The sequence below is a fragment of the Acomys minous genome (assembly GCF_964271855.1).
Source record: "Acomys minous genome assembly, chromosome: 12".
NCBI classification, from domain to species: Eukaryota; Metazoa; Chordata; class Mammalia; order Rodentia; family Muridae; genus Acomys; species Acomys minous.
Genome location: NC_140493.1, coordinates 31,242,516 through 31,258,356, shown reverse-complemented (window position 1 = coordinate 31,258,356; position 15,841 = coordinate 31,242,516). Strand labels below are relative to the sequence as shown.

At 40.7% G+C, this 15,841-nt stretch overlaps 1 protein-coding gene across 5 annotated transcripts in view; it reads left to right on the top strand.

The window, feature by feature from the left end:
• Nucleotides 1-10,840: 10,840 nt before the first annotated feature.
• The window catches only part of CSMD3 (CUB and Sushi multiple domains 3), a 1,109,294-nt gene continuing 1,104,293 nt past the window's right edge, over nt 10,841-15,841 (top strand). For all 5 annotated transcript variants that reach the window (XM_084749143.1, XM_084749142.1, XM_084749141.1 and 2 more), the window contains exon 1: nt 10,841-11,363. In XM_084749143.1, coding sequence (XP_084605269.1) covers nt 11,186-11,363 — 178 coding nt within the window. In that variant the 5' untranslated portion in view covers nt 10,841-11,185. The remainder of the gene's footprint in view (nt 11,364-15,841) is intronic.

The following is a 15,841-nucleotide window of genomic DNA, read 5'->3' as shown; positions in this document are numbered from 1 at the left end:
TCTCACCTCTGCATCCTCTCTCCTATCCAATTGCTTCCCTCCATCAACCACCAATTACTATTTTATTTCTCATTCTGAGTCATATTCAAATATCCTCCCTTGGGATGGTGCAATCCCATGATAGTATCCCATTCTCTCTCTGGCTATCTCTTTCTTTTTCCTTTAATCTCAACCTTCTTTTCCTTTCTCCTCTCTTCTTCAGTCCCCTTTTCCTTTCTCCTTTCTCTTTCACATTACCTCAAATGTGCTCAATTACACTATGCACGTATACTCACCCCAAACTTTGGATCAGTTAAAAAATAAATGAAAGAAAGTAATGTTAAAATGCAATATGCTAGTTTTCCAGACATCATCCATTAAGAATATAGGATAAAAGTTTTAAAAATCTCTAAGGTATTTTAATAGATTTATAAAGATATTGGCTGTAAATGCTAAGGCAATGTAGCATAAATGTCTCTAGTGAATCAACAGTTTTAAAAATATATTCTTAGTGTCAATTTGAATAAACACATCCAATTTGCAAAAGACCGAGCCTGAACTCAGGGCACAAATCTAGACATTTATGGGCTGATAAAAGATAAGCAGATATCAAAGGCCCCACAAGAATATTAGCAACCATTGCAATGAGAAAATGTGAATACATCCAGAGAATACACTTACAGAATGGACTCCAAAGAGAAAGAGACCATCTTGAACTGCCCTAATAGAGGGATCTAAAACAATAAATTTACTCAGAGTAGAGTGGAAGAGTGTGACTCTGGGAGCTGGCAGAGGGGAGGAATGGTGAAATAACTGATTCTACATTATAGACTGGAGGAGACATAGCCTTGAAGAGAGGGAAAGTTCCAGTCATGTCCCTGCATAAACCACAGGTAAGGGATAGTTGCCATCTGGATTCATATGAGAGCGGACATCCAGCTGGAAATGGACATAGGAAAGTAAAAAGGAAGAACATCAGCTATGCACAAAAGAAGAGTCGGCTTTGAGAAGTTGCAAAGAGAGGATTCTGACTCAGGCTGGAGTTGATTGCACTAGATCAGATATGAATCCCCAGGAAACCCATCCTAAGACATTGACAATGACAAAGCACACAAATGATTTACAGTGAATGCAATTGGCTAATGAAAGCTTTGGAGGCTTCTCATGGAGAATGCACCCATTCAGGTTTCAATCAGCTGTCAACACATTAAGGAGATAACAGACAATGCTGCAGGCTATCACATTCCAACACAGTAGCCATGCGCACAGGACCAATAGCTGAGGAGGCTCTGGTACTGCAACAATTTTTCAGGACTATCATAACAACTACCAGAATCTTGGCCTCTGAAAGTGACAGAAATGTATTATTTCAACAAATGGAAAATTATATCATTAAAAACTGTCTTTAAGATTCTTGAGTGATTTGTTATTTAATTTATTCCATGTTTCTCCTACTTTCTGTTTGTTGCCAAAGTGTTTGTATTCCTTGGCTTGTACAATTAGTTTTCTTGCCTTCTTGTCTGTGTCTCCATGTCTCAGAAGAGTCTGAATAATGGACTCAATCATTCTTAGTTCAGTTACATAGACAAATATTCTTTCTTCTTAATTTAATTATAATAGTAACTGAAAATAATTTTGTTATTACTTGAAAATAATTTGTAGATAACGCTATACTAAATACATCACTAGTAAACATGTAACTAACACATTGTATGTATAGTTACATAAAAAGTTCTAAGCAATAAGGTGTAAGGCAGGTTCTCATAATATATATTATATATTATTTTATAATATACCTAAATACCAAATCCATACTGCCCATTATTCATGATATTATTTGTATGTATATATTTGTAGACATATGTATATGTTTCTGGGCTCATCATCTCATTTAGCAGTATGGCACAATAACCATAAAGGTGCTCCAGTGACAACAACTGCCTAATTGGACTTAAACACCAGTCATAAGGAGTCAATCATTCCTGTGACTGGAAACATAGTTGAGTAGCAGGCACTAATGAAGTCATGGAACTTGGAGTAGAACTGACAATTATCACTTTATTTATTATACCAGGAAAAATAATCCCTAGCTATATGCTAATGATTTATCCTCTTACCCACAGGTGAGTCATTGCCCCTCGTCAAATAAACAAACTAACAAAATGAAACTTCTCTTTGCAACAGACAGAGACCATTACAGAAAACAATAATCAAACAAATGCGACTTTGTGGGCACCAGTTCCAGCTGATACACCTGCAATACAACTCCTATACCTACGGCTCAGGTCTCATTACTAAAGAAGGGAAACGGACTATTTTAAGAGGCAGAGGAATGAGGAGGAGTTTGTTGTGAGATTGTGTCTCACAGAAATATCAGGAGCTACCAGCATGGCTGTCAAAACATCAAAACATGACCTGAACAAGGACAACAACAATAATCATGCCAAAGTGAACATGGGAACAAGCTCTCTAGGCCTCAACAAATTTGTACAAATTAATACAAAATTAATTACAGGCACCGAGAGAACACTAAGAGCAAGAGAAGCAGTATTCACCAGGGAAGAGCACACCAATTGGTTTTCTGCTATAAATGGAAAGGTAATTAAACGAAATTTCTGAAATAAACATCTATAGCCATTTATAAATTATTAATTAAAATGTAGGACAGAGCATGCATGATTTGTCTGTGCTCAAAAGTACGTGAAAGCTTTCTAACCGTAAAAGCAATTTCAATTCTTTTTTAACTTCAAAAAACATCACTGCGTTTTAAATCAGACCCTAGAACACTTATTTTTATCATTTTATATTTTATTGGAAGGAGCCACGTTTAGATTATCTGATAACATGTACTTCTCATTCTTTTGGACCCACTTAGTGTGAAAGCTTCCTAAGCAAATACAAAAGGTTTTACTTGTTTGACATTTTTTTTTTTTACTGTGGTTCCTGGTTTTTCATTTATTGATTCACAGTCAGTTTGCTAAAATATGGTCAAAATTATTTTTATTCCAGGAAAAGTATCTTCTTAAAATTAAAGTGATCAAATTGAGTAATGAATATTTTGTAATGTTTCATTATAATAGTTGGCTGTCTTAATCTCCCCAAAGACACTGTTAGTCTTTGTACGCAAATAAAAAAGCAGTGTTAGTTAGGTGTCTAGACTGTCTAGGCACTCAGTCTACTTAGATATCAAGTCACTCAAAGTTCAAGCTGAAATCCCATGGATCATGTGTGTACTTTTCTTCTGAGTGCACATATAGATACAAGAAATCTTTATTATGCCATTCTGAATAGACAGTAACAAAAAATAGATGTAAAGTCTGACTTTTGCTCTGGCGTTTTCTCAGAAAACTAGGAATAGGGCTACCTCAAGACCCAGCTATTCCACTCCTTGGAATATACCCAGAGGATGCTCCACCACACAATAAGAGCATATGCTCAAGCACGTTCGTATCAGCCTTATTCATAATAGCTAGAACCTGGAAACAACCTAAATGTCCTTCAGTCGAAGAATGTATAAAGAAACTGTGGTACATTTACACTATGGAATACTACTCAGCTATTAAAAACAAGGAATCCCAAAATTTGCGGACAAATGGATGGAACTAGAAATGATCATACTAAGTTAACCCAGAAGCAGAAAGACTCACATGGTATGTACTCACTTATAATTAGACACTAGCCCAAAAGGGATGTCCCATGAAAGTCTTCACTTACAAGGAGATTGGGATAGATGTGAGGACCTCCTATTGGGACTCTAGGTAAGAGAAGTATGGGAGAATGGGGAAATAGAAGGATCCAGAAGGTCCTAAAAACCTACAAGAAGAACACCATGATAGATGGATCTGGACCCAGGGGTGTATGCTCAAACTACTACACCAACCAAAGACAATACATGCAGTAAACATCTAACCCCTACTCCTATCTAGCCAATAAACAAGACACTCTCCACATTTGCTTGGAGAGCAGGGGCTGACTGATATGAACTCTGGTGCCCCATATTTGTCCACTTCCCCGTGGTGGGAGGCCTGGTGACACTCAGGGAAAGGATTAGCAGGCTACCAAGATAAGGCTTGACAGACAGCCTATGACCATAGAGTGGGGGAGGAGGTCCCCCTTGGTCACAGAAATAGAGCAGGTGAATAGAGTGAAAATGGAAGGGAGAAAGGAACAGGTGGGTGCAAGTGAGGGGAAAACATTTTAGATGTAATCTGAATAAATTAATTAAATAAAAATTTTTAAAAATATGACTTTTGCTCATTTATTGATTCTTGAGCTTCACCAAACATAATAAAATCAGATATAATACTTAATTTTTAAATAATTTAATAATTATTGAGCCTGATAAAGCACATTCATAATAAATATTCTGTTTTTCAATCAATTTGAAAGTGACACATTGATTCATTTTACTAATAATTTACTAGTGTTTTGTAAAACACTAAAGGAACAAATCAATACCGTATACAATGAAGTAGTCCATTGATTGAGGTATTTCAACATGAAGCACAGGTTTACACGTGTTTTCAGTCACTGAGGACCACTATACAATTAAAACATGTTGCAAAGACTATCTTTATTTCCATTTTCCTCCTGGCTATCTTTACTTTTCTAACCTCACCTATGTGTTTTTGATATGGATAATTTCCCGCTTGACTGCATTTTAAATACGCATTACAATTTACCCCCAATAGTGGAAGCCATAGCTTGTTTTTATGTTTATTTTTCTGACACAATCCCTAGATGATACTGGAGTAGTTAAAGTTTATCTCCTCAAAAACTGGTGTTTTCCAGTTTACTAGCTGTGACTCTTCCACCAGTGAGACAGCTTATAAGAGTCTCTCTTTGAGTAGTTGGCCTATGATGAATGAAGCCATTGTCACTTGAAAACATATTTTATCCACTCTTATGTACTGCAAGCTCCTTGAGGATAAAGTAATATGTAATGCCTGTATGTGTTTCCTTGCTCAGAATGAGTTCTTAAATAAATGAATGGACATACAGGGGAAAATGATACCACTACAAAATGAGTAAAGATGAAATTGACCCCTGTCCAGATGAGAAAGATATTTGTACTTACAATCCAAATTGGATTAGGTGTAGCCAAACCCAAATCAGCTGCATCGATTTTCATTCATTTTGTAGCCAAAAATGACCATTCAAAGTCAAGGTCACTGCTATCTTCCTATCTGACAAAAATATAAAATAAAAGGATACTTATGCAGTGAACTTCTTCAGCTCTCTGGAAAATAATTCAATATTCATCATTTTTCAAATGATTTTGAAAACCAAGGAAAACTGAGTTGTTATTAATAACTATTTAGGAAGTTTGAACATTACATCTAATTATACAGTGAAGATAGTCATAATTTAATGTGGTTCAAGCATTAACTCTCATTCACATATGTGATTCATCCATTTCAAACTTGAGTTTCTCAAAAGTTAACTCCCACATTTTGTTTCATCTAACTGTTTTTAAGTACTATTAACCTCACAGACTAAAGTTACAGAAAGAGTAATGCATTCCGGTTAACGATGAGCAGTAACAGTTACTATGAATTGAAGGAAAGTCACAGCACAGATCTGATGTACCTGGTTTCTACTGGGCTTCTGAAATTGTAACCAAACATAACTGAAACACAAAAGCACTTTCCTGAAACTGACTTTTAGTTCTAAGATTGTTTACCAAAGGTGTTCACATTTCTTAGGAAACAAAATGAAAGAAGATATCTTTTAAAAGATACATGGAAGAAAATGTACCAAGGCTTTATATTACTACCAAAGTCACAGAAGACCAAAACATACCTAATCAGGTGGGGTTACTAATGCTAATACTGATGGTGTTACTGTATGCTGATTTTGAAAATAGGCCTTTAAGTGAAAAGATTATCTATTTGGGACATTAAAAAAATAAACAAAATAATAGAGCACTGCTTTTATTAGTTTCTTGGCAGATAATCTCATATTATAAAAAGAAAAGTGTGCTGTCCTGCGATGTGAATTCTGAGAAAGTTGATACTTCCTGAGATCTGCATTCTTAGTTTGTGTTCTGTACATACGCATGCGAAGCTGATGGAATACAGCCACACTTAGTAGGATGATGAGAGAGATCCACTACAGTGGGGCACATGGTTTATTCAGGGAACATCAGATGGCAACTTCATCACTCACAGAGCACAGCATTCTGCAATATTCTTACTACTTAGTAATGCTGCTCTTTGCTGTTTATCATTGTCTTCTGTGAAGTCAGCCCCCGGAGAACAAGAAGATGAAACACTCCTGAAATAAGCACATCTACAAAATTTCCCATTTGCCTTACAGCATTGCAACCCCAGAGGCACCGTCTTTCGGCCAGGACACTTCTTTAAAGAAACATAGCTGGAGTGACATATCACCTGTGTAAAATAATGTATATAATAGGTATTAAAGCTATTGCACTTTGGAAGGTAGAAGTTGTGACCAAAATCTGAATACTGACAGACAATTACTAGATTCGTGGTTCAGGTCAAATATGACTTTCTGCTGTCCCACTAAGCAGGATTTGTGTGCAAACAGCCATAGATGTTGCCTTCCGTTTTAAGCCTCTTTTGCCCTATGGATATTTAAAACAACGTTATGTTCACTGTGGACACATACATTTCAGTCTCTGCATTTCTTAGTGTGGCAAAAGGCTTTAAAACATGGAGATAACTGTTAAGTCTCATTTTTAAGGAAACTGCTTAGAGAAGTCAGGATAAAAGAGGATGGCTGTCCAGGACAGCACACTGCTTGACACTCCAAGACGCTTCTTCCTGCCACCCAATGATCCTTATTAACAGCAAGAGATCAGAGATCTTTACCCCTGACTGACAGCTTATCTTCTCAAATGGGATTGATTCTTCCAGAGTCATGGAGAGAGAATATTAAGTACCATATCATCTTCTTCTCAAACAGATGTTGATCATTGCTAATGAAGGAAAAAAAAAAAGAAAGAAAAAAAGAAAAAGAAGAAAACTTGAGTCAGAATTCCTTCAACATTTAATTTCAGACATTTTATTTCCCAGGATTTGAGAAGCTATAGATATAACTCAACAATGAATGGAAAAATACAAGTGCTGATTCTTCATTTATCTTCATTTTCTTAACAGGGAATCCAGTCAAAAATACCACCAACAATGAGGAGTGCACCTCTCAGTTTCCTGTAAGCTGTGGCCAAGGGTTTTCTATTCTATCTGGCTTATTTTTCTCATAGCCCCATGGGTTTAACTATTAATTTATTTAGCCTTTTAATTACCAAGTGGATTCTTACACTTAGTAGACACTCAGATTTCAGATACAATTATATAATAACAAAAGGCTGGATAAGAGCAGTGAGCTTTGTATAAAACAGCCCAGCAGCAGCAGCAGCAGATGAATATTCTTATTATCTTCATAACTCAGTTAAAAACACCTGTACTTTTATCCAAAGGTGAAGTTAAACTACATTCCAAGATAGTATACATGTTCTGATTTCATTAGTTATTCATTGTTCTGTTGTTTTCCTTCTGTGGGGCTAAAACTGGCAAATGTCAGGAGGCTATATTAATACTAAACAGTATTTGAAAAGAAGTTTATGGTTAGCCATTTAGTAACAGGTCATTTCTGACTTAAAGTATCCCATAAGTTGGGGGATGAGTTGAGAAGAAATTGCGATCTGGCACTTCTAGGTTCTGACCTGAACTCTTTTAAAAGCTCTTAAGGGAACTTAATCATTGTGATTGTCTTCATGATCCTTGCCAACTCACTGTTTTCCATGACCTGTATGCTAGACGGTCAGTGACTATAGCGAGAAATGAAGAGAAGACATTTTAGTGACTAAAAAATTATAAATTAAAATTTTCTTTACATATATACATATGTTTCAAAACTTTACTTTTTAACATATTATCAGTCATTGTTTTTTCTATAATTTTGAGGGGGTAATATAGACATCCTTATGGTTGCAATGACAAAGCTTTTAAAACTAGCATCTTTTGGAGCAGATGTTGCATAAAGTAGTTGACAACTACTTTGGCTAAGAATTCAGACATCTTAGGCTCATCTATCTACATATGTATTACTTTTGTTTAGGCAGGAGAGTTAACTCTTCAAGTAGCTGGTGCTCATCTATGAGGAAGACAATCACCAATCACCATGCTGGTCTAGATATGTTGTAATGATGATTAAAATATGCCTGTAAACACAATGCCCACCTCTATACAATAAGTGCTTAATGTTTGCTATAATGTGAGAGACTATTTTCTCTCTTAACAGCCTTATACAAAAACACACTCACCTTTGCATTTTAGTGTATGTGTAGAGCAATGGTTGGTTTCTGCTCCCAAATATAGCTACTGTATTTTCCTCCTGGGTGACTTGGGTGGCTTCTCATCCAAGACACTGGCTGCTGATCCTGATTCTAGAATACCTAGAGAAACACTCCCTTGAACAGAAGGCCCCTGCTCATAAAAGGTAACTGTGGTCCAGGCCTATGCAAGCCAGACTGCAAGTCAGAGCTCCTGATAATGACCTTGGATAAACCTCTTCATTTCCTCAAGCCTTAACTTTTACTGATTGTAAAATATGATTTTTTTTCCCTACACTGTCTCAGAAGCTGGAGGCTGTGAGTGAAAAATGGCTTGTGATTTATGGTAAGCTGTAGGAACTAGAAACTACAGCGTTATTCAATGTATTGTGATCTAACCAGATAAATCTTTTTAAAACCTGGCATTGAAATGATAGGCAGGATTCATTTAGAAAAAATAATTGGATCATGGGCTTAGTGCTGTGGGTGAAAACGAACAAAAGAAATTGGTTTTGTAGTGGCACTCTTTTTGATGCCTGAATCAAAAATTTGTTTTCTAAACAATGATTACAATGAAACCTCCCCCAAACTTTTGAGGAATCGCCTTCTTTTAGTTTAAAGGGGATAGTCATGAGTTTAAAGAGATAACCTACCCTAAAGCAAACCCAGTTGTGATGAGGCACCTCTGCAGCTGGGTAAGAAAGGTTTGGCTGTGCCCTCATTGAGAGTGAATCCAACCCATCATTCAACCCAGCTAATGCCACAGTCACAGCAATGCACCCTGACATCTTGACTGAAGTCAATGCCACCACCACTGGCAAGGTGGCTGAGCAGGCTAATGGCTTTTGCTGCGTTGATCCTCCCTGTCCAGCCCTAACCTCGCGGGCCGCTGGACTCCCTTTCCAAATCTGCCTATGCAGACAATAGCGGGGGCACTGTCGGGAGGAGCAGTATTCTCCCCTGCAGCTTCTAAATGATCCTTTGAAATTTAATGAGGTCAGTTGGGCGTCTACAGTTTTGCCTTTTGCTAACTACTCAAGAGAGAAATCCCATCCCGGTACACACACACACACACACACACACACACACACACACACACACACAGAGGCAAACGCATGTGAACTGCAAAAACACTTGAGAAAAACCTACTCGTAGAAAAACAAACAAACAACAAAAACACTTTCCATCATTTTCCACAGAGAAGCAGTCTTACTCCTTGTGTCAGCCCCAATGTGCGCTCCTGCTCTATCGTTTTTTTTTTCTCCCTCTCTCTTTCAATGGCAGACTCACACAAAATGCCACACTCCCAGGGAGGAGCTGAGAATCCTTCTCATAGGTTGAACCCACTTGCCACCGACGACTGTGGGCCCTTTTTGGGTGCCTCCTTTCCAGATCTGAATTCCCTCCAGAAGCAAGTGACTTGGTCTACTGAGCCGCCAGCTCCAAGGCGAGCTCAGGGACAAAGGCTGGTCAGGGTGACTGCATGCTGCACGGGAAAGGGTTCATCATTTATGAGCAGGATTGGGGAGCTGCAGGCTCAAGGCCGGCAGTCCTTTTGATGGAATGATATACAAAGACGCTCTCCACCACCCTTCCCTGCATGCAAATAGGGCCACCAACAGGCACTGGCAATTACCTATTCCAGAGTCTGCACTGCAGCCTCGCCTAACTCAAGAGCAGAGACCAAGTTCCCCAGATGGTCAGATCATCAATACGGACCCGAGTCTAAAGAACTTTACCACCAAAATATTTAGGTCATGATCTGGTCTGGAAAAAAATAGATTCGAAAATTAGTATGCGTAAGGAAAACACTTGTCTCAGGGACACATCTCTTCAATATGAGCTACAACGGAGTCCCTTTACATGTAAAGGAGAAGCAGAAGCGGGAGGCTTGGGGATGACCAGTAGATGGCGCAAGAACTCTTTCTTTGTACAGTCTTAACCCTTGCCTGGTTTATAGGGCTGCCAAGTACAAATGTATAGATATATACATTTTGCCTTTTGAAAGAAACCTCCCATTTACATATTTGGGGTCAATTAAGAATTAAGGAAAATGAGGTTTCGATAGATATCAACGACAGACAAAATTGGTTTAACTGCTGTTGCACACCGGGCTACAAGGTGGTTGGCCAAGATGAAAGATGAACTATTTAGGGAAACATTCTGACTTCCCTCTCAACCCTACTAGCCCTGCCCCAGCGACGGGTGACATATGTTTACCAGTAATAAAATCTTCGTCATCATTTTTCCACATAGGTATTCACATATGTAAATTTGTGCTTGCAAATAAATCATCTATGATTTCCCTTCCTAATTAAATCAAAGTATAATAGATGTCTAAAGCGTGATTGGGATATATGCAACTACTGTAGTAACACATGTCCCATTCTAACGATGTGGGCATCGATGGAACCCAATTCATTATCCTCACGGTTTCTCCTAAAGCGACGCAGATCTTCACTTTAAAATACTCCTTTAACGTTGCTTCTGTATTCTCAGACTGCAATGGAGAGCCCACCAACATAATATTTCTTGAACTGCTTTTGCAGGCAGAATTGATCTATTCGTGGGGGAAAAATAATCCAAGCCCCTAGATTTCAAATATTGTGGGGAGTTTACCAGAGAGCAGAGCTGGGCTTTTAGAGGCTCACTAGTGCTTTCTGGTGTAGGTTGTAAGGAGCAAGATTTAAGGTTAATTCTGGTGGAGGGGAAAAAAACGCAAAAGAGAAGACAGAATCCGGAGTAGCGGAGACTCTGTGCCCCCGTTGGAGAGATGGTTGAGTCCTCGTCAAGGTTGCTGTGGTATCCCAGAAACACCATTCACTCCGAGCTGTGACCGCGCACCGACAACAGCAACAACTCTACTGCGCTGGGCTGAGGAGCCAGAATTCAGAGCTCGCGAATAATATGAAAGGGAGCCGCAACGGGGAAAGCAGAGCAAAGGAATCCAAACCCCGGGAGCCTGGCACGCGAAGATGCGCTAAATGTGGCCTCCTAGACTTCATCCTGAAGAAGAAAATGGGGATTAAAAGTGGATTTACGTTTTGGAACCTCGTCTTTTTATTGACGCTGTCTTGTGTAAAAGGTAGGTCTGTTTTGGGGGGTACCCTCTGCTGTGGATGGAGATGGGCTGACTTGTAGCCTGAGAGAGAGGCTAACAAGCTTAGTTTGCAATTTGCAGGGATAAAATAATCGGGATAATACTGATGAAGGAGTTGATTCACAGCTCTTTTTCCTTCCCTCAAATAGGAAATGCATTTTGCTTGCCAGATTTGGCGTTCAATGCGGTGATTGAGCTTGGGCTCAATAAATATTCTTGCAGTATGCTCAAACGAATACGTGAGTTGGTTCCTATAGCCTCTAACTAGTGGATATCCACGCAGAATTCCTCTGCAAGACTTTTTTTTTTTAAGTGGTGAGGATTATCTTTCTTTTGGAATCCGTGGGGTCTGATGCTTTTCACAGATTTTTTTTTTTATTAAAGACACTGGAGTGAGTGCTTTTTAACCATTTAGAACAACAAAGTTACTAACATGCTAGAAATGCATGGGTTTTAAATGCATTAGTAGACTGAGCCTTCCTGAGCTTGGACACACCGACGGGAATGTCTGCATACAAATCTGAATTATTTCTACGTGGCTTCCTATGCAAGGAGAGATGTAGGGTAGCTTCTTTGAATACTCCGTTAAAATGCTTGAAAAAAAAAAACTAGAAAAATAAAAATGAGGCTGAGATGCCATAAAGTGTTAAAGACCCTTCTTTGAGGATGAATGAAGGTAGGAGGAAAGTCATTAGCAGCTGACCAAAAAGAAAATCCCAGGCAAGTCTCTGCGTTCAGACAGGTACAATGAGTGTCACATGCACAGACAAGGAGTGGGGGCTGGTGGGATGGAAAATTTATTCCTAAGCAGGAGGGGAAGGGACAGGGACGGTTGGATCACTGGAGAAAGAGCTGTCCGGAGGACAAAATAGACCCCACAGCTATTCCACAACTACTCCTGCATTCCCACTGCCCATTAATTGCTGCAAAGAATACTCAAGAGGTGTTTATGACTCATGCCATCATTTCTGAACGATCACTTCTCCATCCTCACAGCAGCTCCATCAGACACGGGGGGGGGGGGGGGAGATGCAGCTTGTAGCGAAGCTAGTTTCCAGTCGGGGTTGTCGTCTGTATCTTGAGGGGGTGGAGGGGCAGTTTTGGCCCAGGCGCACCAAGGCTATCAGCACAAATTGGGCGCTTCTTCCTTTGTAAAGGAGTGCCTCTCTGAACCGCAATCGGGCCGCGTCTCTATGAAACACTTTATTGTCCAGCTTGCAGCTGGCTGCCCCCCTAGCAGAAGGCGGCACATTTGCATTCAGTGGATATGATAATTCATCTTTGGGGAGGAGGGAAGGGGAGAGATTACCCCTTCCTCAGCGATGACCAGTGATGGGTGGTCTGTTCCGAATTTTAATTGACATCCCTAAATGCCAAGAAGTCGTCCCTAGTCTTTGTGACAGCAACCGCTTTGTAACCTGGTATTTACAACGTGTGTGTGTGTGTGTGTGTGTGTGTGTGTGTGTGTGTGTGTGTGTGTGTGTGTGTGTGTTCCTAGGAATAAAAAGCCTGTCCGAAGCGGTGTGTACGTAACTAGTCTACCTACTGCACAAAACCCGTCTCAGGTTGCTTACAAGGGGTATCCGTCGTCAAACGGGTGTGCGGCGAGAGACCCATCTGGGCTTAGTTTTCCTGACACTCGGAGTGGGTGGTTAATGGATGGCCCTGGGGCTGCCTGCTAGACACGCGCTAGGCTCCTCGTGGAGGAGTCGCCTTCAGCCAGCAGCAGCCCGGGCTAGGGCAAGAAACGTAGAAGTGTCTCCTTCAAGAAGATGACCGTGGGTTAAGTGCGAATTTTCATGAGATACCTGTTGAGCCAAAACGTTTCGGGGGCACATTAGGAGTGAGTTGCCAAAGCCGGCAGAGCACGTCAGCCAGAGAAACGCAGAGCTGAGCTGCTTGCAATTTCAGCTCTGGCTGCCAGCACCTACCGTATTTTAGGAAGAAAACGCGCCGCAGGAAAAGAAAGGAATGCTAATTTGCTTTGAATGGCCCTAGCAGCGGGAGACAACTCTCCTCCACCCACAACTCCTACAGTTTGGAGCGAGATAATGGTCTTCTTTGAGTCTCTCCAAGCTTTAGGGACTTTAGGGAGGCGTCGCGTGTCATAGTCTTCCTTGGTCTTGTCCAAAATCAATAATGTACAGGTCATTAAAACCTTTTAAATGGTAATAAAGTTCTTAATTGCCATACATCTGGTACTTGGGAGATAAATGTCACACGTCATACCTTGGAAGGTTATCCTAAAATCCTGACAAACTTGCATGTGTTCTGTGTTTTTAAAGCTTTCTTCAAGACCAGGTGGTGCCCAATTTGACCGTGGCTTATTTCTCCTGTTTAAAATTTAATTTCACCTAGGTCTCAAGATTTTCCTAAGGAGATTGCTGCATTGTTTTACACATTGCTTGTTCTAGTATTTAATCTCTCTTTTGTTTCTCACATCATTGCTTTTGGGTTATTCACTCCCAGGAAATGCATAGAGCATCCCTGAGAATCCTAACGTAGGCTAATGTGCAAGAGGTCAGCGCATTCGTGGTGCACAGCGTTCTCTCTGAACCTCACACCAAATTCTACCACATGGCTATAGCTTTCATCCCTCAACCCTCTTACTTATGTCTGCAAGAGCAATGACAAAGAGGCTCAGGGGAAGGAAACGCCTCGTGGTGGAAGATAAAGTGGTCTTTTGTAGGCCCTAGAGTCTCCGGGGAGGTCAAAAGGCTCAAAACCCCTCCTTGGAGCATTTTATGTCCACCTGAATCACCTGAAATAAAAGGGCTATGCCTGTTGCCAAACTGGAGGGCAGTGGAGTTGCAGCTTAGGATTCCCTCTTGCCTATGCCTAATTCTAGCTGAAAAAATGGGGAGGGAAGGAGGTAGGAAGGGAAGAGAGAGAGAGAGAGAGACAGAGAGAGAGGGAGGGAGGGAGGGAGGGAGAGAGAGAGAGAGAGAGAGAGAGAGAGAGAGAGAGAGAGAGAGAGAAGGAGAGATAGACAGAGGCAGAGACAGAGAGACAGAGAGAGGGGGGAGAGGGAGAGAGAGAGACAGAGAAAAGAGGGGGGTACAGAGAACAAGAGAGAGGGGTGGGGGGAGGGAGTGTTTTAAATACTAGCTTCATGATGTCTGTTTAGATTTCACCCAGACAGAAATTGTGCATCCTAAGTCTTACTTAAGCATCCTGCCCACATAAACAGACAGTCCTGGGGTGCTCTCTCAGGCTCCTTCTCAAAGGATAGGAGAGGGCGAGCCATGGCACTCAAGAAGGCATTGTCCTGTAGACCTCAGGCCCTCAGCAGGTGGAAAGCAGGGTGGTGTGTCCCTCACTCTCCCTCCAGGAGCATGTTCTGGGATTTTTCTGGACTTTGGACTTTAGGAAAGATGCACCTTCCAGCTTGCTCTGGAACTTCTGGTACATAATGACCAGGCCACAGGACACAGAGCTGTGCAGGAGGGAGGCTGGAATGCCAGAATTCGCAGTTCTTTTTCCACTGGCTGGAAGCCAGTGTCAAAGCAGCAGGGTAGAGCTAGAGCTGTGCTTTTTCTCAATTCTCCAATGCCAGCATAGTCTTTTCTGGAGCTGGCAGCCAGGTTAATGTCTGTAGGGTCTGACAGTCTCACCCTCAAATCTTAACACTTCCATTTGGCACACCAGAAAAGAAGGGAAAGGAAGGAAAGAGGACAGAAAGGCAGGCAGGCAAGGATAGCATCTTGAGAGAGCTGGGAAAGAACACATTGTCTGCACAAAATACTGCACAAAAAACACAGCAAACAGAATTTACCAGAGTCTCCACTGTCCCCACTCCTGTGCCAAGGTTAATACCATTCAGACACCTACTAGAAGATAGTGATCTTTGTATTTAAGAGATTGAGACATATTTCTGAAGCCTGTCACAATTTGAATAGGTATAACTCCTTTCCATTTCATTTGTGAATATTTATTACTTTTTTAAAAAAATCAAAACTCTTGAAGTTGAAATTTTCATAAACACAGCCAGGTTGAGAATGGGTACCTGTGTGTGTGTAAGTGCCTGTATGTGTGTGTGCCTGTGTGTGTGTGTGTATGTGTGTATGTGTGTATGTGTTTGTCCCTACCAGGAGGGAGGATAGTAAATTATATGCAAGAACCATCAGAGGGCCCTGAGAGTAAGTGTGTGTGTGTGTGTGTGTGTGTGTGTGTATGTGTGTGTGTGTGTGCGCGCGTGTGTGTGCCTCTGTGTGTGTGTGTCCCTACCAGGAGGAAGGATAATAAATTATATGCAAGAACCATCAGAGGGCCCTGAGAATAGGAGTGAGTGTGTAATAAGCCCAACTGTGTAGCTTTGTGGGTTAATTTGCCGTATGCTCCAGATTGTCTTTGGCTTTTCTTGAGATAGGACCAAGGGAAGGATAAAAAGCCAGGTTTCCCCAGACTCCAGAGGCTTCCCTCACTCATACAACTTCTGTAAGATGCACTCTGTCTAGGAGATT